The sequence below is a fragment of the Leptosomus discolor genome, chromosome 4, assembly GCF_034619465.1.
Source record: "Leptosomus discolor isolate bLepDis1 chromosome 4, bLepDis1.hap2, whole genome shotgun sequence".
NCBI classification, from domain to species: Eukaryota; Metazoa; Chordata; class Aves; order Leptosomiformes; family Leptosomidae; genus Leptosomus; species Leptosomus discolor.
The window spans coordinates 83,019,402-83,043,565 of NC_141394.1; the positions used below are offsets into that span (position 1 = coordinate 83,019,402).

General features: G+C 53.0%; 1 protein-coding gene across 1 annotated transcript in view; it reads right to left on the reverse strand.

The window, feature by feature from the left end:
- DYSF (dysferlin) overlaps positions 1-24,164 on the reverse strand; it is a 101,461-nt gene that overhangs the window by 33,801 nt on the left and 43,496 nt on the right. The window contains 8 exon segments of the mRNA XM_086464921.1: positions 316-444; positions 1,169-1,267; positions 9,739-9,801; positions 18,149-18,222; positions 18,537-18,702; positions 18,870-19,031; positions 19,511-19,612; positions 23,964-24,029. Coding sequence (XP_086321047.1) covers positions 316-444; positions 1,169-1,267; positions 9,739-9,801; positions 18,149-18,222; positions 18,537-18,702; positions 18,870-19,031; positions 19,511-19,612; positions 23,964-24,029 — 861 coding nt within the window.

Consider the following 24,164-nt stretch of genomic DNA (forward strand, 5'->3'; position numbering starts at 1 on the left):
CCACCGCCCCTGAGGAAGAAGAGGCTCCATCACTTACACGCAGCATCAGTTTCAGCTGGGGTTACTTTTTTTGCTCCAGGATGACAGCACAGCCTAGACTGGGTTTGGAGCATGCAAGGCACTCGCTGCTGGGAACACAGCAGCCAGACCTGCACAGGCAGGCTGTTCAGACTGGGACCAGTGGTCTACTTTTGTGGCCCGTTTCCTACTGAAGTCCTACCCGAAAAGAGTCAAAACTGGCATCATCCCACTCAGCAGCAAGACCTTCTACCCAGCTGCACGTGTTCCCAGGTACAGTTAGAGAGACCATCACACCTTGAACTCCCCCACAACCGAGGGGTCATCATTCGAGTCCTGCGTCCGGCCACGATACAGCTTGAAGGTGTGGCAGAAGTCAGAGAGATGCTCAAAGTCCTCCACGTTCTCCAGCTCTGTCTCGTAGACCTGGGGAGGGAGAGACGGGGAGGGCGAGGGCAGGGACTGCTCCCGGGCAGAGAGGAACCACCAGCATGTCCCCACAAATCTGGGACAAGACTGGACCCAAGCTCCTCGGTGCTGGGGAAATACCAGCCACAGGGACAGAGTCCTGGGACCTGTCACCCTTGTCACCCCCCCAGGACAGTGGTGAAGAACAGATCTGTGGCAACCCAAGAATAAATAAATGCACATCACGGAAGACCCAGACTAAGCCAAGGTCTCATGGAGGGCTCTTCATCACCCGAAGAGACCTTCCTGCTGGGAGTGTTTTCCTTAAGACCAGGTAACATCTTCCCCATTTTAGTCCTATTTGGGCCTCTGTGTTACTTTTAGCACTTCTTGTGACAGCGTACCCTAAGCAGTCCCTGGTTTTCCTTGCTGTTCCCAAACACTTTTCAAGGTGGCAGTTCCCCATCTCTGCCACTTAAAAAAGCGACGATTTCTGGAAGGCTGCAAAGTGGAAAGTTACCAGAAAGGATTTTGCAAAGAAAATTGAGTTTTCAAAACAGGGTTTTAAAAAAAAAAAAAAAAAAAAGGCCTTCTCTCTGGGGAAAATGATCTATTTATTTCTTTATACCGAGAAGGAAAAAAGCCTAAACGCTCAAAAAAAAAAAAACCAAACCCAAAGCTTGTGGAAAAACATCATGGAGAGTACAGGTCCAACGAGCCAGAACCAACCGAGGCCACTTACCTTCAGGGTGTCAAAGCCCTTCTCTAAATAGCAGCCACACTTTTCCCTCTCTCCTATGGAGGCATAGAATTTGCTCCACCAGTCAATGAACTCTTCCTCCTGCGGTAAGGGGTACCAAAGTTACACATCTCCGCGAGCAAACCCCAGCGACCAACACCAGCAGCATCTCCCACAATGGCTAGAGGTGAACTTCTGCCCTGTGCAGCGACCCCACGGCACAGCCCGTCCTGCAGAGGGGATGAAGCTGTCCTGAACTCAACCTGCAGCTCCTCGCTCCCTGGTTTCAAGGCGGTTTGGGGATGCTCCCAGCTCAAATCCAGCTGTTGCAGCCACAGCAACACCATGGACCCAGACCTGCCCGCAGCGAGGATGACTCTCCACGGGAGGATGAGGTAGAGCTCACAACAAGAAACTTGCAGCATTTTCAGGCCAGGGGCAGCTGTTGGCCGTTTGGACGTCAGTCCTCCCAGGACCGCACTGCAGGACCACACGGAGGATGAGGTAAAGTAACTCCTGTGCTAACGTGGTCCTGACAGCCTGAAATTCAGGGAGGCTGTGAGGGCTGCTCTTAAACTCAACCCCTGCTTTAGGCTTTTCCTGGAAGGTTTTGGGGTTTCTGGGGTGGGGTTTGCCTCTCTGGTTTGTCTCCCAGCACCATCCAACCTCCCCACCCAAACAAAGCGCAGGGGCAAACAAATAAATGCATAAAATGCATTATTTCCACTAAAAAAAAGTGATCCTCGGGTGCTGAGCCTCTCTCTCAAAGTAAGTAGCTCCCTTCTCGTTGATATCACACAGAGAAATGGGCAAATCTCACACGAGCCCCCGCCTCACAGCACCACAGCCCTCAGCCGCAAGGCCCAGTTGTCCCATCTGCGATGCAAACGGCATTTCAGCCCCGAGGATGCTGTTCCAAGAAGAAAGCCGGCTGCCGGCTTCAGCAAATGTATGTATTTTATAAGGGCACCATTTTTGAAATTTATACAAGCAAAGATGAAGGGGCTTTGACTGTGATTCATGAAACATTCCTGAAAAATAATGATGTCTTATTTTAGAAGTCCGCAAAATTCCATCACACTGACCTAATGGAGGAATCATAATAGAGGTTTATTGGATTTATATTTTAAGCCAACGGTGCAGGCTTTAGATTGCTGTCTTGAATAGACATTGTTTTTAATAGAAATATTACATAAATTAACTCTGAGGCCTCTGCTCCCTCCCTTTTTTAAAAAAAAAAGTAAAAAATTTGCCTTTCATCGCTTTCCCTGTTTTATTGTTTAAAAAGCTACACTCTGACCATCGTGGCTTTATTACGACATTCCACAGGTACTGAGTTACAAAGAAAGCACTTAAACTAATCTGACGACTTACCCATGGTATCTTCTGCAGCCCCAAGACAAAGAATTTGGTTAGATATTTTTGCTGATTTCTACTGATGTTACAAAAAGAAGGGGAAAGAAGAAAAAAAAAAGAAAAGAGGAGGCAAGGGGAGCAGCTGGAATGTTAATAGCGAAGGACATTAATCCGTTTGCCTGCAAATGGGAAAGCCAGGGAAAGCAACGGCTCCACCACGCAGGCGGCGGAACGCAGGGATTTCATTTAGCAGCCGGGCGGCCGCCAAAACCAGCCCCGGGGTTTGATCTCGGACATGGCACAGAGGGGTCCTCGGAGCCGGGGTCTGCACCCCGAGCCCCGGCGCAGGTGGCTGCGGGACCTCCAGCACCCTGCGTGCCCTCTCCAGCCTTTGCACGGCCCCCACGGGGCTGGGACAGGGCACACACCCCCCCACGGGTGAGCATCACTTGTGGGTTTGTTTCACACCAAGCGACCGACGGCTAAAATTTTGGCTTCGGGAGAAGCTCGCTCCGATGCAGTGAGCCACTGTCACGGTTATCAGAAGATTTGCTCTCTCCCCATCCCCGTTGACTCCCGCTTCCCTCACCACCACTGCCCCCGCAGAGCAGGGACCTCCGTCACGTGGGCAAATGCCCCGAGGCTGGAGTCAGGATGGCAAACACTTTCCCGTCCCATACCAACATAGCATTGAGACCTTCCAAGCTCCAGGGTGCCCAGCTTTGGCATCTTCTGCTGAACTGGGGAGGCCACTGTCTAACACTGGAGTGGTGGAAGAGGGTCCAGGACCATTTCACCAGGCAACAGCCTGAATGGGATTTCAGCAACTCCATGAGCATCCAGGAAAGGGGTAGCAGGAGAGCCTTTCCCAAGGGGGACATCCCAGAAGAGAGGAATGTCTTATGGCCAAAAGAACGGCTATTTCCAAAAATAAATTCAGATATTGTTGGTTGTTTTTTTTTTAAAAAAAAAAAAAAAAGCCTTTAAATCTAGGATTTCACCAGCAGGCTGCAACTTCCCAGTTGAAACATTTCTGGGATTACGGCTTGCACACAGCAGAAGCCCTCAGACACATGCTTAACTTCAATCGAGTGTGCAAATCCCTCTGAAGCCAGCGAGGCTCTTCAGACGCCGCCTTAAGGGCGTTCTGGACCCGGCCTTCGGTTCAGCAGAGCCAGCAGCCGCCGTTCACTTACCACCTTCAGACACCAGGGAAGGAGGCTGAAGCTGTGCCCGATCTCCACGCAGGACTTTTACCCAGGGCTATGCACATTGCTGTTGAGGGTGTTGAAATTCTTCCCTCCCCTGGACCCCAAAATGCTGACCTGTGCCCTCCCACCGGCTCTCGGGATATTTTCAATCTCGTTTTGTTTATTCCAAGGGGAAACGTACCGGGTTTAACCTCAGTTTTATCAGGAGGCTGAGCCAGAGCGATTTTCTCCCCGTGGCCCTGAGACTTGCAAGCCCACCCCATCGGATGCGTTCGAGGTGGGGATAGCGGGAGCCTGGCCTTGTCCAGCACAACCCAACTTTCAGAAAATATGTTGAAATGGCTATTTCAGTCTGGAGCAAAAGGTGTGGAAACCAGAGAAGTTGCCATGCAATGGACATATTGCCTTTTGGTGAAACTTAGTCCTTATCTTCATCACCAAACAGGTGGGGGAAACTGAGGCACAGAGAGGTGAGTGTCCAGACAGCAAAGCCAGGAGAGCAGAGCAAGCATGAGACAACTGAAGTCTTAATACCAAGGCTCCTAGTAATTACACACTCTTCCCTGTGGGAATACAGATAATTATAGCACTAATAAATACTGCCTCTAAAGAAGCTAAGCCACTGCCTCAGCCCCAAAATGCTCTCACCCCTCACATCTGGGAGGCAGATTTCCTGCTACGGGAAAGCTCAGCCGCTGGGATGAGAAGATCCCTCCAGCGACAGCTCGGACATGTATAGCTGCAGCTCCCCAGCTGTTCGTTACCGCGCTTTCGCAGGAGATGGTACCCTGCGTCTCAGCCTCGGTGGAGGGTGGGATTAAGCCTCCTCGCCTGCCCCAGCGCAAAGGCAGCCTGGCCAGCCCAGCTCGCTGCCTGACTAAACCAACCCGGCCCAGCCCTGTCCTCCTGCGGGCGCAGAAAACGCCAGCGGAGGGGCCACGGCCAACCGCTGGGGAACGCAAAAATCTCTTTGAACACCGCAGCTGAACTCCTTGGGGTTTTCCGACCACGTTCTAAATCCCTCTGCTGCTCTGTCTAGCTCCAGAGGCCGGCACACCCAGGCAGGAAACCGAGCGGCTCGCTGCTGCGGGAGGCATCCTCGGGGCGGTTCTGCAACGAAGCGGCTGCAACAAAGCCCACCAGCCACCCACCGCCCAAGCAAGGTGCCAGCTGTCCCCACGCCGGGGAGGCAGGTCAGCCTCCGCTGCCCAAGGAGCTCCGTCACCTACAAATGCAGACCAGGAGCGGTTGCAGAAGTGCCTGGGAGGCCGGAAAAATCAGATTTTCCTACTCGGAGGTCATGCCCTGTCCAAGACGCTGGGGTGGAGGTGTCACCAGCTGGGCTTGGGACCTTGCAGCTGCCAGACCTTGGGAGCTGGAGAAAAGCTATTTCGTGGTAACAACTTCCCCATGTCCTTGAACTCCAACTTCTTCCCCGAGATGGACTTGTCTCTGGGTTTATCCTCAGATTAACCTGATCTTTTCGCCTGGTTCCTTTCAACCTATCCCAGGGACCTGCAGCCGCTCTGAGCAGCACCGTGCAGATGGCAAGGCTGGAGGGAGGAGGAGAAAACCACACGCATCCACACAGGGAGGCTGTGAGAGGACTTGGCTTCTCCTTCCATTAACCCCCAAGGTGCGAAGTCTGTTCGTAAAGAGAAATTACCCATTTACGGCTGTTCCATCTACTTTTTTTTCACCTTCTTTTTTTTTTTCACCATACTCTTAATCTTGCTCAGAAGTGGACAAAACTGTTTGTTTTCAGTGTTTTTTTTTTCCAGCTTGTTCAATCAGTCTACATTTACCCACGCTGACCCGAAGGCAGCCACCCACGCGCCTTCTTGCGGCCATTTTTCCCCTGTCCCGTAGCTCATGTTTGGGGATGCTTTCCCCTGCAACCCCGGCTGGTGGAAAGCCGGCTTGCTGTACCGGTTGGTCTGGGAGGGCTTTCACCCATCACCCACGGCAGTGCCACGGGCCGTCCCTCAAGCGTGCACAAAGCACTGATAGAAAAAAGGACGTCAGGAACGCGCCGGGGAGGAACGCCGGGCCGCAGAGTGGGTTGGGGATTGTTTTCTGCAGGAGATATCCAACACCAAGAGCTCTTCCAGCTAACAGTAACAGGATAAGCCGTAAAATATGCGCTCTGATTTGGAACTAGCAAACACAGCAAATAACCAATTATTCCAAATAGTTTACAGATTTTGACTTTTTTTTTTGGTTTTGGCTTGGGTTAGCTTTGCTAACTTGTCGTTTGATGGGTTATTTGTATTTCTTACAACCAAAGCGCTGCCAGCCAAAATAATGGTACAAATAACTGCATAGAAAGCATCTTATAGTGCTTCTCAGGGGAGAAAGGAGGCTCCTCGTCACCGTTTCATAGCTCAGAGGTGTCTGAGGGCTCCTCGTCAGCTCCTCTCCTCTGGGAAACGCTCAAGATCTACCCGACTCCTGCTCCTGTTCCAGCAAGCCAAGGCTGGCGGGGAGGAGATCTTGCCAGACCGTCTCACAGCTGGGAATGCAGGGGCTGCGTGGGCATCCATCCTGCGGGGGGTTCTCTGCAAAGGGACAGCTCTCCTGCAGACCTGCGTCCCTCCACCCACGTCAGGGCTGTCACACTAACCTCACCTTTTCACTCATCGGGACCTGCCCCTTCAAGCCTGAGCCTGAGCAGGAGAGAAGGACAAGGACACCCTGCCAAAAGGGATCTGGGCCCTCAAAGCCCCTCAGTGGCAAGCAGGTTCCTTGCAAAATGCAACGTATCCTCCCCAAATACACCACCCTTATTCTTTGTCTGCACGAGCAGCTTTCTGGTGATTCCCAGCCGTATCTGTTGCCATTTTAAAGTGATTCTTCGGAAGCATTTCTGCATTTTCCTCTTACCCTTAACAATCACACTCTTATTTATAAATCGCTAATGCTGCCCTGGCACGCAGGGATCCCGCTCAGGATTCGGCTCCCGTTGTGCTGTGCTCTGTAGGAAAGGAGAAGGATGGGGAACTGCCCCAAACTGTTTCTGTGTAAATGTTGCTCTTCAGGCAGACGTTAGAAACAGGCCAAAGGCACGGAGAGCTTTACAGTCCCTTGTTTGTAAAAGGATCCCAGTGTCACCATCCCTGGTGGTGGCATCTATACCACCCCTACTTGAGCTTTAGTTATGATGCAGCTGGCTAAATACAGGCTTTGATCTTAGCAAGAGGTGCATTGCACCTTCTGATGATGATGGCTATGGGCTCTCCTCTGAGCTGCAGTCCCCCGTGCTTTCCCAAATTAGCACCCCTCGGGTCACCAGGATCTCATCCTGAACGCTCCCAGGTCGGCTCTGGTGGGTATCACAGCAGAGTCGCGGAGGGCGATGGCACGTCCATCCTCAGAGAGCTTCGAGGGGACAACGGCCAAGCCCAGGTGGGGCTCCTGGGATGGTCTGAAGGTTTGAAAAGGGGATTTACAGGACAACAAAGAGGGGATCTTGTGGATAATTACAGAGGGTATTTTGTGGATGATTACAGAGCGTTCCTCCCGAGCAGGGAGGGGGAAATGGCTCATGAAAGAGCTTGTTTTGGCATTTTAAGAAGTCGTGAGTCTCACCCTTTGAACACGATTGAGTCACTTGAACTCCAGAGGGATGAGCCAGGATTTCAGCGCGGCAGCAAGGGGACAGATCTGGATCAGAGAGGTGGTGCTACGAGAGATGGGTGCGGCAAAACCGCCTCACTTTGCTTTTGCCAAAGATTCTCAGGAGGGGTGAAGGGCCAGCTCTGGACTTTGTCTAGGAGGATTTTGGCAACAGCAGCACCAGAGCGCGAAGAGAGGCCAGATTAGAAAGGGTCTATGAACCAGGTCATAAACAATTGCAGATTAAGTGCTTGGATACGTGCAGGCTCCGGGCAGAGCCTGAAGCACCAGCTCTGGCAGCCCTGACCTGACCTCCCCATCACTTCTCCTGGGTAGGAAACTGCTGCGACAGTGTGCGGAGCTGATGCCCATCGCCTTCCTCGGTGGCTCTCCGGGTCCCCCTGGCAAGGCCTGCCCCGTTTTCATGAGCAGTTTGTGTTCATTAACTCCACGGTTGGAGGCAGAACCCGGCAAAGTTCAGGACCTCCCTCACACGCTCCACATCGGGCTGGATTTTTTTGGCCGTAAAATCTTTTTTCCTAATATTTAACCAGCTGCAGCCCCCTACGCCTCACGCCGCAGCTCCTGCTTTCGTGCGAAGCTCCCCAGCTACAAACGAGGAGGGGATGGGAAGGAAGACATGCACGGCCCGTCTCGGTGACCGGCTCTCCAAACCAGGACGTTTTCCCCCAAGACGCATCAGCAGTGATGGTGGGGTTTATTACATTTAATCACATTCTTGTAGGGTCCTGTGAAGGCCAGGAGAATGGGTTTATTACTGCCTAATATTCTGTTGCTTTTATTTTAAATTACGAGTTTGCAGCTTTTTTCTTTTTTTTTTTTTTTTGTTTTGTTTTGTTTTTATTTGGACTAAACCAAAACCATATTCACGTAAATTAAAGATGCTGCAGAACAGAGGGAGGGGGGAGGCTATTTATGGAGCCTTTGTTTCCATACTCCACATCCCAGCAGAGCCACCCATCTGCCCTCTCTGTGCCACATCACCGAACGATGCGTGGTGGGTACAGGGGATTAACGGGCTACAGGAGAGATGCACGCAGGGCCAACAGAGCATGTAGCTACGCATTACAGAGAGACAGGTTGGACACTAAACATCCCTCCAGCCCTATACCAAACCTTCAGAGATACCTCTCAGGGGCTTCTGATGCAAAAGCCACAGCTGCCACGAGAATCTGCAACCAATCTCTTACCCGTGTGCTCTGCTTGCTCGATTTTGACTCTGTTCTCAGCAAGGGAAAGCCCACTTTATCTTTCCTTCCACCCCACAGGGCCAGACCTCAAAGGGACACTATTCCTCCCAAAGACACTGCACAAAAAAGCACCTCTGGGCTGACCTTCTTCCAAAGGTCTGGGCTGACGCATCGGCGTTTTACACCCCAGGGCTGAAGCACGGGGGCACCACTCCAGGTTCAGCCAGCGGGAAGGAGTCGCTGTTTATCGCAGCGAGGCAGTGGAAAGCAACGCAGCTAGTTCTGGCCCAAAACATGTGGGAGGAACGTGCAAGGCTCTTGGCAGGAACAGCCCGTGTCCTGTAACCCATGGGTTGGTATCAAGAGGGATCTAAGAGGGGTGAAAAGCCCCAAGGTCCCAACGTTGTTAGGGATGAATTTGGGGTATGGAGGAGAATTGTTCCTCTGGAGTGTCAGCCATGAGAAAGCAAAGCAGCTTCACTGCCCCTTACAAAACCCAGGAACACCCTACACGTCTGATTTTTTAATGTAAAATGCACAAAGGGAGCAGGAGACTCTTTGCCAGGAGGGAACTGTCACTGCTCTGGTGCTGCCCAGCATCTCCCTCATCCCCACGCTTCGAAGGCACCAGCCTATCCCTGCAAGAACCAGGACTGTGCAAAGTCCTACTGACGAGATTAAACCTCCCGTGGGGTGAAACCCTCCTCCTCGTGGAAGGCCAGCACCTTCTTGGTTCAACTTATACCAACATGATGCCTCGGACGGTCCCTGAGCTAGAACACGGAGGGTCACAGAAGTCCCATCAGGTCCTCAACCATGCCACTGCAGCCACCCAGGACACACCATCTCCACTGAGCTACCAGGCCCTGCTGTCGGGAAGACATTTCACCTCAACCACGCACGTAACTCTGCCGGTTCCGCAAGGACGAGAGGGATGAAGCTTCCTCATCCCTCCTCTCAAAACCGACCCCGTTTTCTTTGGCATGAAGGAAAAACAACTGCTGAAATGCACACACACCTGTAGCAAGAGGAAACTGCCATTTTTCTAGGACAGAGAGGGGATCTTTCACAAAAGGATATGCCTCAATTTTCACCGATCTTTAAATACGTCTATATGCACACATATCATTCATAAAACCCATTAATCAAGCAATTAAGTTAGAAATTAAGCAATACATACATGAGGCTGGGCCCAAGAAGCTGGTATGTTAATTAATGCTGAGCTGGTCATACCCTCCGCAAGCTACAAATTAAAATGATTGGTTATCAATGGGGTTAGAGAAACAATGTTTAACATACATCAGGAAAAGCACAATTTAGGAGAAATAAAACGAATGAACCCAAAGAGTGCTGCCTTCCCCCTCCCCTGGGTTATAAGGTTGGGGTCTCCCCAGACAAGGCATCCTCAGCACAAGAGCGGGGCTTGGGCTTTCATTGATCGTCATCAAATGGGACGGGGTTTGAATGGTTGCAGAGAAAAAAACGGGGGATTAAAGGGAAATTGCAGCAAAAACCCACGTTACAGAACAGCAGTTAATACTTCTCCGCGCAGGACACCATCTCCTCCTGGGGACACCGAGGGCTTGCACACACAGGGAGCCCAGTTCACTGCAGGAGCCAGGGAGGGATGTGACCCAGGGTGTTTTTAACAGAAGGGGATTAGGAGAGCTCAGGACAAGGTCTAGTACAAACGAAACACCGAGTGCCAGCGCAGCTTTTCCTTGGCAAACCAAGAGCTGCCATCACCGACCCCTGCCCTGGGCAGCAAGCAGCAGCTCTGCCTCTGTCTTGCAAGGTGTGTTTCCTTCAAGATGGGGAAGGGGGAGAAATGAGATGTTCTCACCAGAAAATAGCTGGTTTTGAGCACCAGGCCAAGCCGGCCAGCGCTGCCCCCTGCTCACCAGCTCGGGCTGGTCCCCAAATGCACTGCTTTTGACCCCATCAGACCAGACCTGCGTCAGACCTTGGGTCAAGCTGAAAACACTGAATTCACAGCTGCTCCATGACGGAAAGATCCCACCAGGCTCACTTCCCACTAGGAGACCCACGCAACTCTTGGAGACTAGTGGGATACAGCTCCTCTGTGACTGCTTTGTCAACGAGCAGAAGGAGCAAAGGTCTGCTCACCCCTTGGGGCCGCAGGTGGATGTCATGGTTGTCTTTCCATCTGCTCATCCCATGGGGATGAGGACCCAGGAAAGAGCATGGAGAACAGGGTGCAGAGCAGGCAGGAGCAAGGGCTGGTCCAGCAGCCACTTGCCTGTACTCAGCCCTTGCAAAACCCTACTGCGTGGGCATCTCCCAGAGAAGCAAACTAGAAGGGCTTAGCCCAGGAGACCTGGCTACAGAAAAATGGCTTTTCTATGAGTTTTAGGAGTTTCTTCGCGTCCAGTAACCATGATGTTTCCAGTTCTTGTGCGCATAGACTTGTTTTAAACAGACCTCAGGCTGAACTTCTCACCCCACTTGGATGAGATAGACAACACACTCAGCAACCTCAGAGCAGAGGGGTTTCGTGTCTGTTTGTTTTCTCTGTTTCAGATGAGGACAACAAAGTGATCCTTTGTTCCCGTCATCCATCGGAGGAGGGACCAAAGCCAGGCTTGGCAAGGAGGGAAGAAAGGCTTTGGAGCCACACAAAGAAACACACCCAATGCACACATGCACGGGCAGGAACAACCCTGGCTCCTGCTTCCAAGGTCACCACGGGAAGAGCAAGCGGTGCAGAGACCGCGGCCCCGGGCATGGGCTCCTGGCCTGGGATCCATCACCTTTCCCAGGAAGAAGGAGTAGGATGGCCCCTACAGGCTGGGACTCCTCCTTCACCGTCGAAACCTGGCCCTGGAGGGGAGCAGAGTGGGGTGGAGGGACCCCGATGGCTGCGGGGTGTCAGACCACCTAAGCAAAAGCCACCCCAACCCACCCAGGAGAGGGTGGGCATGGGAGGAAGAGCATTCAGGGCCAAAATTCAGAGGTTAGGGAAAGATTTGGTGGGAATTTCATTCGGGAATTGGCTTTCCATGAACAAGTTCCCTTCTCCTCCTCCACTCCCCAAACAAAGGGCAAAAGTGAAGGACAAACAAATAAACAAACAGAGAAGAACTAATCTGAGGTCAAAAGGAATAATTCAATTCATTACAGGGCTTTTTGTTTGCAAAATGTTTGTTTCAGCAAAGAAATGTCAAAGTCTTCCACTTTGAAACGGCTGCAGCAGGGCGTTTCAGCTTTGCCACATCCCTCTCCCCCTTCTCATCCTTCCACCTCCCGTTTAAACTGTTCCCCAAGTTTGATCCAAGTTTGTAGGTGCTTTCGGTAGGGTTTAAACTGCCCCAGGGAATAAAGTATTTATTGCAGAGCTGGGGTCTCTGCAGCTGCCAATCTCTGTCTCACTCCTTCCTCTGGGATCTCTGCAGCCCCTGTGCCGATCCACCGCCGCTGGGGAGCAGCCCCCGAGCAGCAAATGCTGTGCTCACCTGCATAAAAGTGTGCACGTGTCTCTACTCATAGCTTTTGTCCCAAAAAGGCTGATTTGGGCAAGTTTGGTAACACCATGATGAAGTTCCTGCAAAGTCTGGGAGAGCCACAGCCCCGCAGAGCCCCGTCGACCTCCGTGTTCCCCTGGGGGGAAGAGCTGGGCTGCTCCACCCGTACCAGCCTCGGGAGCGTCGCAGGAAACACGGCTCATTACTTCTGTTGCCCACGACTATTTTTGGGGAAGAAGGCCCTGCCTTCAGGTCTGGGGACATTGCTAGGGAAATATTTTTCTGACCTTTGCTGGATGTTTAAAAAAAAAATAAAAATTAGGTAATGCAGTATGCGGTGTCATTTATTTTGGTTAAAGGAAAGTCAGACATCAGCAAGAGCTCACCTCCCTTCACGTTGCAACCTGAGGCTGAGGGACCTCGCTTCAGTGTGGCCAGAGGTGCCTCCCTTTGCCTTCACCTCCATCCCTCACTGCCACAGCCCTCCTCTTCCTCACAGGCATCCTCAGAGGTCAGAAGGTCGCCCACCTCTGTCCTCTGCACCCACTGCCCATAAACACCTTCCTTGATGTTTTGCTAATCGTTGGACCAAGCCTGAGCCCCCTAATGACGAGGTCTGCACGCAGGAATGGGGAGGTGGGCCGGGTTTTCTTGCAGACAGACCTACTTCTGCACATCCCGGCCAAAAGCTGCCTGGGGGAGCAAGTATCAAGAAGGAAAAGACACCCGGGATCACCTGCAGGGAACACTCAGGAAGGGCTTTTGAACAGCCAGATCACGGGGCAAGACTTGGGGATCTCGCAGAGGATCAGCTGTCACCAGCTTCTCCACCCCAACACCAACCAGGACCACGGCTTCCTCCCCGCTGGGTCTCAGACTGGGATGCTCTGTGCCCATGGCCCTGGCAGCACGGAGAGAGGGGTCGATGCTGCACCTTCCCCCATCTGCAGCCCCAAACCCAGTAACAGTTCTCCTCGCTCTGCAACATCTCCAGGGTAGTGACAGGTCCTCACCTCCACCGAGAAGCAAACAGCGGCAGAGAAATGCTGAGGATCTGGCTGCCAACTATCCTCTGTTCCCTGACAGGGGCCCCGTTTCTGGTTGTCACCTTCCAAAAATGCCTCTTTTGCCTTCAAGCCAGTAGGAAACCTCATTTCCTCCTGCCAGACGAGATCCTGGCCACCAGGGCCACCAAGGGCCTCCTCCAGGCTGCAGAGCTCTAACTCTAGCAGAGCCATGTCCATGCTGCTGGGGGCACACCAGGTCCCTCCGATGGATCCCAACCTGCTGCGGACAGAACAACGGTCCTAATTTTCAAAGCAACTAGTGGGTGGAGATGCAGAGTACGAAGGATGAAACATTGAGCCATGTACCCTTCCATGGCGTAGGGTTCTCCACTGCGACAAGGAGCACCCCAAAGTCTCAGGGAAGAACTTCAGAGCCAAGGAAAGAGTGTCTTCCCGTGAATTTGGATAGAAAGCACACGAACTCCTGAAGAAGGATGAGTGGCAGGGTGTAATTCAAAAGGTAGACAGACCTGGGTCTGGCACGTCATCAGAAGGGCCTACAGCTTCTGCCGGAGCACTCAGCTGACTTTCAAAACCAGAAAAGAGCAGAAAGTGTGTTTGGCCAAGAGCATCCAAAGCTTTGGGAAGGATGGGAGTTGGAGGAGGGTCAGGACTGCTACTTTCCTTCCTCCCATCACAACCTGCTCGCAGGGAACCCACCAGCCCAGCCCTGAGTGAGCGCAGGGATCTGAAATGGGTCCCCTCGGCCCTGGGCACAGCTCCCCCTTGCCCCGCTCCTGCCTGGCGCTGTTTGTGCCGGGGTGGGAGGAGATGGGGGGAGCAGGGCCAGATCCTGTGGCGCCTGCGGTGACGGGGTGCGGCTGGCGAAGCAACGGTTTCCCCGCGATGCGCCACCACATCTGAGAAGGGGATTGATTCTTGTTTGCAATTTAAACAGCCCCGCCGTGCCAGGGCACTGCACACACACAATCACGGAGCCTCCAGCCTTGCTCCAACTGAGCCTAATGAGGAGCAGGTTTTGGGACAGGCTCAGAGGAGAAGCAGGCTGCCCCTCTCCTCCCACCTCTCCTGTCCCCTTCTGCCACTTTTGACCTCTCTGCGGACATCATCGACACCCAACGCGGTGCTGAGCTCCATGTGCAAGAGGTCCCTGTGCACCACGATCCTGCTGTGCCTCCCAAACTACCCCAAAATACCCTACCCAGCTGCCTTCGCCTCTGGGTCAGCATCTCCAAGAGGTCCCCCAGTGATGGATGGGGCCAAAGCACCACCCCGGCAGTGGCAGAGGTTTGCACATCTGTTTCCTTAAGCACACATGTCTACACAGCACCTATGATCCCCGGCTTGCACGCCCCATGCCACCAACAAGCATGTTCACAGCTAACGCTGGTCAAAAGACGGGGGAAAAAAAAGCTTTGAAGGACAATTTTTCTTTTTCTTTTCCAAACTAACTGCAATAAAAAAGGTGCAAGCCAAAAGAAATTTGAAATTCTGCCATTTTTGGAGTGCAAATACAAGAAGAGCGTGAGCCCTGGGTTTCTCTTTCTTGCTTTGCCCTCACCTCCAGGTGCGACAAAACCAGGGGAAAAGAGGGAAATGGCGAATGGGTCTCGGGGGGAAGCACTGAAAGTGAATGAACTGCTGCAAAATTAACACGAAAAACATTCGTGATTTTACCTCGCTAGAAAAAAAAAGAGAGAACAAAGCACCTAGAGAAAAGAAAACTCTATAGAATTATCTTTTCATTAAAAAGCTGTGGCAATCTGATCAGAGCATCTCAAGCAACGGTGGGCGTGGCAGAGCACCCCCTGCCCGCAGGTAGACCCCCAGCCTGTGCCGTGGGGTGGAGGCACCCCAGGGTGCTGCCCCCATCCTGCCCATACAGCAAAGGCAGAGGAAATGGTGCAAACTGGGAGTCCCACCAGCCCCGTAGATCACGAACGGCCGGTGCAACCTCGGCCAGGCACCTTCAGCACCGGTTTATAGAGGAACCAGGCTCCACGTCGAGCCCCAAGCCAGGGTCCCGTGGTGGCCGCAGCCTCCGCCCTGCACCCAGCAGAGCCTTCGCCTGTGGCTCTTGTAAAGGATATTTATGGGAGGAAACTTTCCTCCTCTCACCTCCCTCAAAAAAGCAGCCACCGGGTTAATAAACCGCTGGCAAAACAAAGCAGGGGAATTTCCATTAAGCAGAGTAAAAGGGTAATTAGCGACCGGGCTGAAAGCACATCGCGGCAGCCAGGGCTCGTGCTAAGAGCAAGCCCCAGCCACCCTGGCTCCCGGCGAGAAAGCAAATTTGGGTCAAACCCCCGGCTTCCCAGAGGGAATTGCATTTCTCTCTTGTTGCCTCCACTAATGTCGCAGGAGAAGCAGCAGGAATCACCCTGCTGAAGGCAAAGGTGCAGAAAAATCAGGGAAGCGGGGCTGATGGAGGAAGGTGAGAGGAAAGGGAACGTTTTGTAACATCTGTTGCGTTTAACCAATGGTTTCGCCAGCAGAAAAAGGCAGCGGAGGGCCGGCGCGGAGGCGGTCGTTCTGATGCTCTCGGAGAGCAGTGCTGCACGTTGGAAGTGCTGCAGGTTGTTATTTTGCTACACAACGCCGTTTTTACTGAAAATTGACCGGAAAAGAAAAAAGAAAGGGGGAGAGTTTAAACTGTAGATTGCAGAATATGCCTCCCTCCAAAAAAAAAAAAAAAAAAATAGTGAAACCAACCCAAAAGTTGGGTGAATTTTTCTACAAAAAAGAAATGATGCCTTCACAGCTTGCTGGAGTTGCAGACGCAAAACCAGTCTACCCATCGCTGTCCCGTCTGCGGCTGTGGGGCAGGAGGGGGCCAGAAAAAACCCTCTGTTGGGGGTCTTAGCCCGCCGTCAAAGCAACCTCCAGCCGGCGTCTGCCACCAGGCAGCACCTTCCCATCCTTTACATGCGCTTCCAGCCCTTGAATTGGGTCTGTGCCTGCCACCGGGGGAGCAGCAGACCCATCCTTGGGTTATTTGCAGCGGTGAAGGTTCCTGTTCCAGGACTCGTTTTGGTGTGTTTTTTACAGACATGCTCCAGTTACTTTACTGATACAAGATGAAGCACAATTGTAAATTATTAAGACAAATCCGCACATGGCAAGCGAAGGGAAAGCCAGTTAGGCTGCCAGTAATATTTTTCTGTCTGGAGTTACTTTTTCCTTTCAACGACACTCGATCACTTGGGCCAATGTTTTCAAACTCCACTGTCCAGCTCCTGTTGACACTGGAGCGTCTCAGGACAAGGTGCCAGCATCCCAGGGAGCCCAGCGGATGAGCATCCCCCCCCTCGGCTGGTGGGGAACCCAAAAAGCCAGCTCATTTGGCGTGCCTCGCCGTAAGGACCGCAGGGTGACCTTGCCTGACAGCAGCAACCTGGATCTCATCAGCTTTTGGGACAGGTAGGCATGAGCAGGGCCAGCTGCAGTCAAGGCTGCAACAGGCTGGAGTCCCACACCCACAGCTTTTGCCGAGCACTGGCCAAAATCTTGGGTTTTCCTTAGCCCGAAGCCTGAAAGTCTTGAACTGGGCAGAGGTTGCAGCACGTAACGTGCACCCCTGCTCAAGCAACGCCCGCTCGGCCGCAGGGAGGACCAGCATGGCACGAACCTAGAGCAGACGACCCAGCAGGAGGGATGCAGCCAGAGGAGAGGTGCAGCTCCAGCTCCAGCTCTGAATCTCCAGGAACAGCCTGATGCTGGGCCCGTGGTCTGAGCCCACCTCAGGGCACGACCGCGGGGATTTGGTGGCGCCGATCAGTGGATCGTAAAGCCCTCGCGAACAGAAACACTGAGGTGCCACCAAGGAGATGAATAGAGAGCAGAAGCATTGACACCCAAGTTAGGCATCTTGCTTTTATGGGCAGTGAAAGGCAAGGCAAGAGGCAACCCTGAGAGGCAGATCTCTTACAGAAAGCTCAGGCTGCTCTAGCCCAAGGTACCATGCAGCACCCACAACTTCTAGAACAGGGAGGAAGGAAATGCCAGCGCACGTTAAACACACCAAAGGGAACAGGAGACCATGAACAGCTCCACCAAATGCCTCTGACAACACTTTCAGCTGCTCCTGAGCGACCAGGCTCACCTACAGATTGGTGCATCACACATGCACACGTCAGCACTGGCAGGTCTCTGCCTCAAAGAGGACACGTCTGCTGGCAAAGGCACCCACGGGCTATAGAAATGTGAAGCGCCAGCAAGGCCAGTGTCACCAGTGTGGCCAGACACCTTCCAGCCGTGCTTCAGGAAGGAGGAACAGCAACCCCAGCGGCATGCCCAGCCTGACCCATCTACAAGGGACTGATAAGACCCATCGAACTCACGGCACAGAAAAGCTCTCTTTCTGCAAAAGCAGCAACACATCCCTCCTTCCCTGCTAAAGCATGTCCAGTTCCCACCACCGTGGGTTATTCTGCAACCACAGTCCCCGCCGTGACCCTCTGCAGAGTAACTGGAGCTGCTGAAAGGAGCAGGTTGGGGAGCAGCAAAGCACCCTTCAAACAAAGAGCAAAACTGGGGGAAAGGAGACCTGGTCGTGTGGTTGTGGTAAGGACAACTGAGCCTCAGGGAACCTTTGCTTCCCGTGTGGCCTTGGGCAAACTGCCCCATCTGCCAGCACCAGTTCACCCTCTCCAGTGCTGGGGTAAGTCCACTCAGGGCTGTCAGCTCTTTGGGGCAGGGACTGTCATTTCCAAGAGAATCCCGCCCTAGGGGGATGACTGCAGACCTTCTTCAGCCTCGGACCAAACCCTACATTTGAGGAAGAGACGCTGAAGGGGAGAGCCTGGCATGGGGAGAGTCTGCTGTCTCTCACCCAGAAAAGAAAATCTGATGCCTCATGTTAAACGTAGGAGAGAAGGATGAGCTTGTGGTTGTTTGTTGTTGTGGGATGGTGGAGGAGAAGGGCTGAAAACAGAGGTGGAAGCTGCAAAAGGAAGGTTACAGCCAGACATGGCCTCACATCTTCATCACTTGCTACCACAGCCCTGCACCCACACGAGTTCCCCCGTACCACACAAAGTAAGAAATCAATGTCTTCCCACTCCTCTGATTTTTTCCGTACCTGGACAGGAATAAGAGGCTCTTTGTCATCGATGTCGATTAGGACATCATCCCTGGGCGTGAGGCTCACATCATCTGCAATCAGAGCAAGCACGAGCATGACCAGGACATCCAGCTGTTAGAGACCCCAAAGCCAAACCACATTGGGATCAACCTCCAGGTGAGATCTCGGCCTTGCCAGGCATCTTCACACCAGCCAAAGCCCACGTTCGTGAGGGTTGAACAGCTTGGCAAAGGGACAGCCCATCCCACCCACCAACCCCAGAGCTAAACTCCCCCTGGGCTTTTTGTACCAGACCTACAGCTGGGTTGAGCTAAAAGCAACGCACAGCTCCTCCCGGAGAAGGGCACGGGTGCGCAGCCAGCATGGTCCTCATGGTGGCACGTACCTGAGGCCTCTTGGGGACCATCCATCTCCTCTCGGTAGGGGTCACAGTAGAAGTCCTCCAGCGAGCGGATGGTGCACTGCCCCACCACAGGCCTTCGGCCGAATGGCCTGTTGTCGATGATTTTGACGATGATGGGGGGGCTGTACAGGCTCTCCTTGGGTAAACGCTGTGGGGAGAGGGGAGGGACTACGTAACGCTGCAGGGCAGGAACTGAGGCTGGGCAGGACAGAATTAGCTTCACCACAGGACGCGTTTTTTATGGGACCTCCAGAGGTCCTTCGCAACCAGCTCTGCTATGACCCCATCACTGCAGGGTGGGGACCTGGTTCTCACCACTTCCATGAAGAGCACGCAGACGTCAAAGTTGGGGTTCTTCTTGACGTTCTTGATGACGCAGGACTGCACGAGCTGGCCCCCGCACTCCACCAGCAGGCTGGGCGAGGTGACACTGGCTAGCTGGTAGCTCTTGAGGTTCCTCAGCCCCCAGGCCAGGATCTGAAGGGTGAGGGGAACAGACAGCAAAGGCTGAGCCACAGGTCTGCCTCTGGGTCTCTCATTGGGCTTCTCGGCCCACCATGAGGAAGAGATGAATCAACCATGTAGGACAGCCAGTGCTAGGAGAAGCCAGGTCATACAGCAAATGTTTCTCTGTATGCACCAGTAACCAAGTCCACAACTGCTTATCTATTAATGGGGCATCTCTGTTTTGGGCAAATACCATCCTGGTGCGAGGCAGACTGTCCTTCTACAAAGCAAGTGTGGTCCAGGGCTGTGCTCTGCCCTGGAGCTTGACTCGTTTTCCCAGCAAGAAAGCGTTTTTTGATGGATAACCCATGAGCAGAACTAGCTCCCAGCACTGGTAGGGCTCTGTATCCACAGAGTCTGGCTTGGATCCCATTTTTGGGTCTCATCCCCCCCATTAGGGACACACATTCGGGGTGTTATCCTGCGAGGGGGCACTCCCCATCACTCACCTCGATGGCCGTGCGCTGCAGGACCGGTTTGATGCCTTGGGGAACCATGTAAATGTTGGGCTCCCGCTGGGGCGGGGGGTACGGCAGGTCAGAGTCCGCAGACTGCAGGGAGCAGAGACGCCAAGGGCACATCAGGTCATGCCATGAAGGGACACCAACCCCATCGCCACCTCCTTCCCATGCTGCACCCCCTCAGAGCCTCCTTTTCTCTGCAAAACTCATCTCCCCCCCAGAAGTCCAGGACAGTTGGACAGGGGGAGATGGGGGCTGAGGGGCTGAATGTGGTTGCAAGCTGCTTCTCCCCCTTTAATCTGACCCTGGAAAAGATCAAACACCTACTGCTGAGAGCGATCCCTGAGCCTTTCCAAGGGAACTAAGAGGGATCTGCCCTCCATCGAGGTTCAGCCTCCTTTAGGGAAGGAGGGGATGAAACCACACCTATCCCACGCGAGGACCACAGTGAGGCAGTTAGTCAGAGGGATGAGGAGAGGGGACGAAGCAGCAGCAGGGGGTTAGTTAGCGAAATACAGCTCCTTGAGTTGGACAGAGTGAGATGCTGTGAACAACTCTCGAAAAACAGCAATTTAGTGGGGGCAGCACCGTGGGACGGAAGGTCGGCGTTGCCTCCGGGTGCAGGAAGGGGCTGCTGTTCATGCAACAGCTCGGCTATAAACCGTAACCGGCAGCTGCCAAGCTGTCGGCCACAGGACAGGGCTCGGATAAAGCTGTCTGTGCACAGCACATACAGAAGATTTCCTTCAAGCTGAGACCAAAGCTGGACGGCAGGTAAGGGATTCAGAATTGTCCTTCACAGAGGAGGAAAGCAGGGAGGCAGGTTTCCCCAGCCACTTGCAGAGGACGGGCTCTGAGCCCTCCCAGCGTTCTGGTTCTTCTTGACCTGCATCTTCGAGTTCAGAGTCACTGAAAAGGCAGGAATGAAAGCAAAAAACCTCTAAAAATGCAACCCTCAACCCAGGGCAATTGGAACCAATTTAGGAGACTGGCATTCTTTTCAGGCTGAAGTATTATTGCATTAAATTAAGTGTGTATATGTATTTCAATTATAGGATTGGTTCAGGTTTACATACGTATGTATATAAATGCTCTACAAGGGGATTTTTCACGGTGGCATGTTAGATATACCAGACGCTAAGCTCTAATTTTCATTGGCAATTGCCGGTGGCTGCTGAGTCAAGCTGCTTGTTAGCTGAAGACTTTTGGTAACTCCATTTCGGGGCAGATGTCTGGGCCCCCGCACAGGGCAGACGGTCAGTCTGGGGCAGGCAGTCCTCCCTCCCACAGTCCACACACTCACAGAAACGGTCACTAGCAGGGAAAGGGAAGGTTATCTGGGAGGTGAGCTCCTAAGGAGAAGGGAGAGGTGCCGAGCATCCCAGCATCGCTTGGGTGTTCAGCACTTCTGGTCACCCACCTTGAATAGAACCATAGATCATTAAGGTTGGAAAAGACCTCTAAGATCATCAAGTCCAACCATCAACCCAACACCACCATGCCCACTGAACCATCTCCTACTTACTCAGAGATTTAATTTCAGGCTGCTCAGACACTGCACCATCAACATGAGCTGATCCTTCCTTGGGGTAGAGGAATAGACCAACTGGCCCTTGAAGAGCTATCCCCAGCTTTTGTTCGTGACCCACAGCATTTAGAGCACATCGAGGTGCCTAAACATGGACTGAACCATGACCCTCGGTCCGTCCTTGTGTACTGACATACGTTCATTTCTAGTTTTAAATGTGCTTAAGTTGCATTTAAGTCGCATAAGAGAGATGCAGAAGTCGTCTAGCCCAACCCCAGACCCCAAGGCAGGCTCAAACTCCACACAGCCCCTGTGAGAAGGCTGAACAATCTGTTCCCTAAAAGGGAGGTTTTTTCCCTAACAGTGCACCTAAATATTCCCTGATGCAAATATCACATGTTGCATTTCCCTTATCGTCATTGGACTAAAGATCGTTCCAATCCTGCTGTCCTCTGGATTCCAATCCAGATGGGAAAAGGGGAAAGCCTTGGGGAAAGAGCTCCTGCCTGCCCCCCGTCCTCTCCAGGTTCAACAGCAGCTTTGAAAGCCAACAGTGCACGCTTGGCTTCTAGCACCGCGATGTCGTCAGTCAGCACCAGCCATTTCTAAGTGCTTCACAGCCCCTGCTGCTCTCCTGGTTGTTTTGCAGTCATTCTCCTGGGTCTCAGCTGAATGCAGGAGTGTTAAATGTTTCACCAGATGGGACAGAAATGAGCAGTGAGTCCTGGGGATGAGGCAGGAGCAGGGGGGGTTCAGGGTGGTGGTGGGGAACAAGCAATTCCCAGGCACAGCTCTCAACCCAGACACAGCAGGCTGGGTGGAGAGGGCATCCATGAAAAGACCCATGGAGTCTGCTGGCAGCTGGGATGATTTGAACAAGGAGTGGTCAGAGGGAATCAGGGTGGAAAGGAGCTCTGGAGATCATCTAGTCCAACCCTGACTTTGATATCGGGTTGGAAGGGAGGTGAGTGAAAGTCAATACAGATCAGCCCAGTCCAAACAGTGGCTGGAAACCTCTCCCAGTTTTGAGTGTGCAGCTGGGCCACGTTGTTTCAAGAGGGGCTTAAATCCCAGTGCTTGAAGGGGATCTAGCCCTGAAAGGCTGCTCACAAGCAGAAATGCAGCAGAAGGAAGTCTGCTGCCAGCCTGGTCATTCAGATACATCACAAGCCTGAATGAGGCATGTATGAGCCAGGTTCTCCGTAAGGCTTGTTGTTTACTGCTAAGGGCGCTAGAGACCTCAGGCTGGCGTCTCTCTTTTGGCTGCAGACTCAGTGGGCTGGGCTGGATGGGGTTCCTGCAGGGCAGGTGGGTCAGGCCAGGCCATGTCTGAAGGAGCTGGTCTCCCTGGGAGTCTCTGTTGGGACTTAGCTTGGCTTCTGGGCAAAGACAGAGGAACGGAGGAGAGTCAAGCGTTTGAGCATAAAAGGTACCCATTGGAGGAGCCCCTCGTAGAACAAGGCAGGGGTGCAGAGCTGTGGAGTGCCCCATCCAGAAACGGCAGTGGCAAGAAATGGAGGAGAAAGAGCAGAGAGATGGTTAAGTTTACTCGAGCTCATCGGTCTCAGCCCACACAGCGCACAAAGATGAGCCCCACACCGTCAGGAAAGGCTGCTTGGGTGGAAGAATCTCATCTTGCAAAAACGTGTTTATCTCATCCAGTCTCTCATGGAAATGGGGCCAGGGTCCCTGCATGCCCTAGGTCCCTCCTAGCTCATCTCCCAACATTTGGGGTTAACTGGCTCCTAGGGCCACCACAACACTCTTACAGACGTGCCCGCTGTTCAGCTCCCTGCCTTGTGTTTTCCAAGACACCAGCCTGACGCCGCTGGGTTCACCCTGTGATCTGCTCTGGAGGATGCACAAGCTCTTGGTAGCAACTGTGACAGGATGGCCGAGCAGCAGCTTGGGATCCTGATGAGAGTATTTCCTTCAGAGCAACTGGAAACGGTCCAGCACATGCCCCAGTTCATGGCCAATTCCCCATGAAAAGTTTCAAACTTTTCAACTGGGATTTCAGCTGAGGTCCAGCCAAAGGTCAGCCCAGCGTTTCAGCTTTTGCATGCTTTGCTTGGAAGCATTGAACACCAGCAGACCTCATGCACACACATCCCACAAAGGTTAAATATTACCCGCCATGCCCTGCCAGCGGGAACACTTCCTGGGTTAGGCACGGAGCCCATCTACCCTGCCCTGCTGGTGATCACCCACGTTACTAAAATCCCGATGCTGTTGGCTTGACTCATCAGAAAGAAAGTGGCTGCCCCGTGGAGGAACAATTCTTACAATCTCCAAGATGAGGAGACAACTAAATCTTAGAGACTCACCTCATCCAGGCTGGAGGACAGCTCATTCTGGAGAAGAGAAGGGAAGTAGAGAGTTAGGGCAATTCTCATCCATAAGCCCATCCTAGGGCTTCTAATTGTAGCTGGTAACTGAGTAGGAAAAGGATGCTTTCCGAGTTCCTGAACACCGCCACCCTCAAGCTTGAGAAGAAACCAGTGTGGGTGACTTAAAACCATTTAAAATCCAGCATCAGTTAATGCCTTTGCCTAGCCAGGCTGCAGGGTAGGAAACGGGCTGGAGCAGTTGGGAGGCACAGCCCTGCGCGACGGGAATGCTGAAATTACCTCAGGGCAGGAAGGTAACGGTGTGTTTGGAGACCCGAGGAATTTTATCTGGGATAGGGTACGTTCGCCCTGTTTTAGGGATCAAAAGTGAGCTGCCCCCCATCAGCTGAAGGCAACTGGCATCTCTGCATTGGGGGTTCCTTCATCCTCGGACAGGATGGACAAATTGCCTGCGGAAGCAGGGCTGCAAACAGAGTCCGCTGCAAGTCTCTGCAGGAGCAGCTGGTGGTGCTGGGACCCAGCAGCTCTGTAGGGGCCGGGGAGGGGATGGTTTGAGGGGTACAGGGCCTAGGAGCTGCAAACAGGAGGAAGGCATTACCTCGAAGCCAGGGATGTGATGGACAGCCGGCTGTGGAGAAAAAAAAAAAAAAACCACATACTTTCCATTTGCACTCGCGGTGCTAACTCAGCTTTATCTGGCAAAGGAACATCAGTCCCCCCACAGCCACACGCTGCCCCCCTCCATGCCCAGCACTGGGCTCCA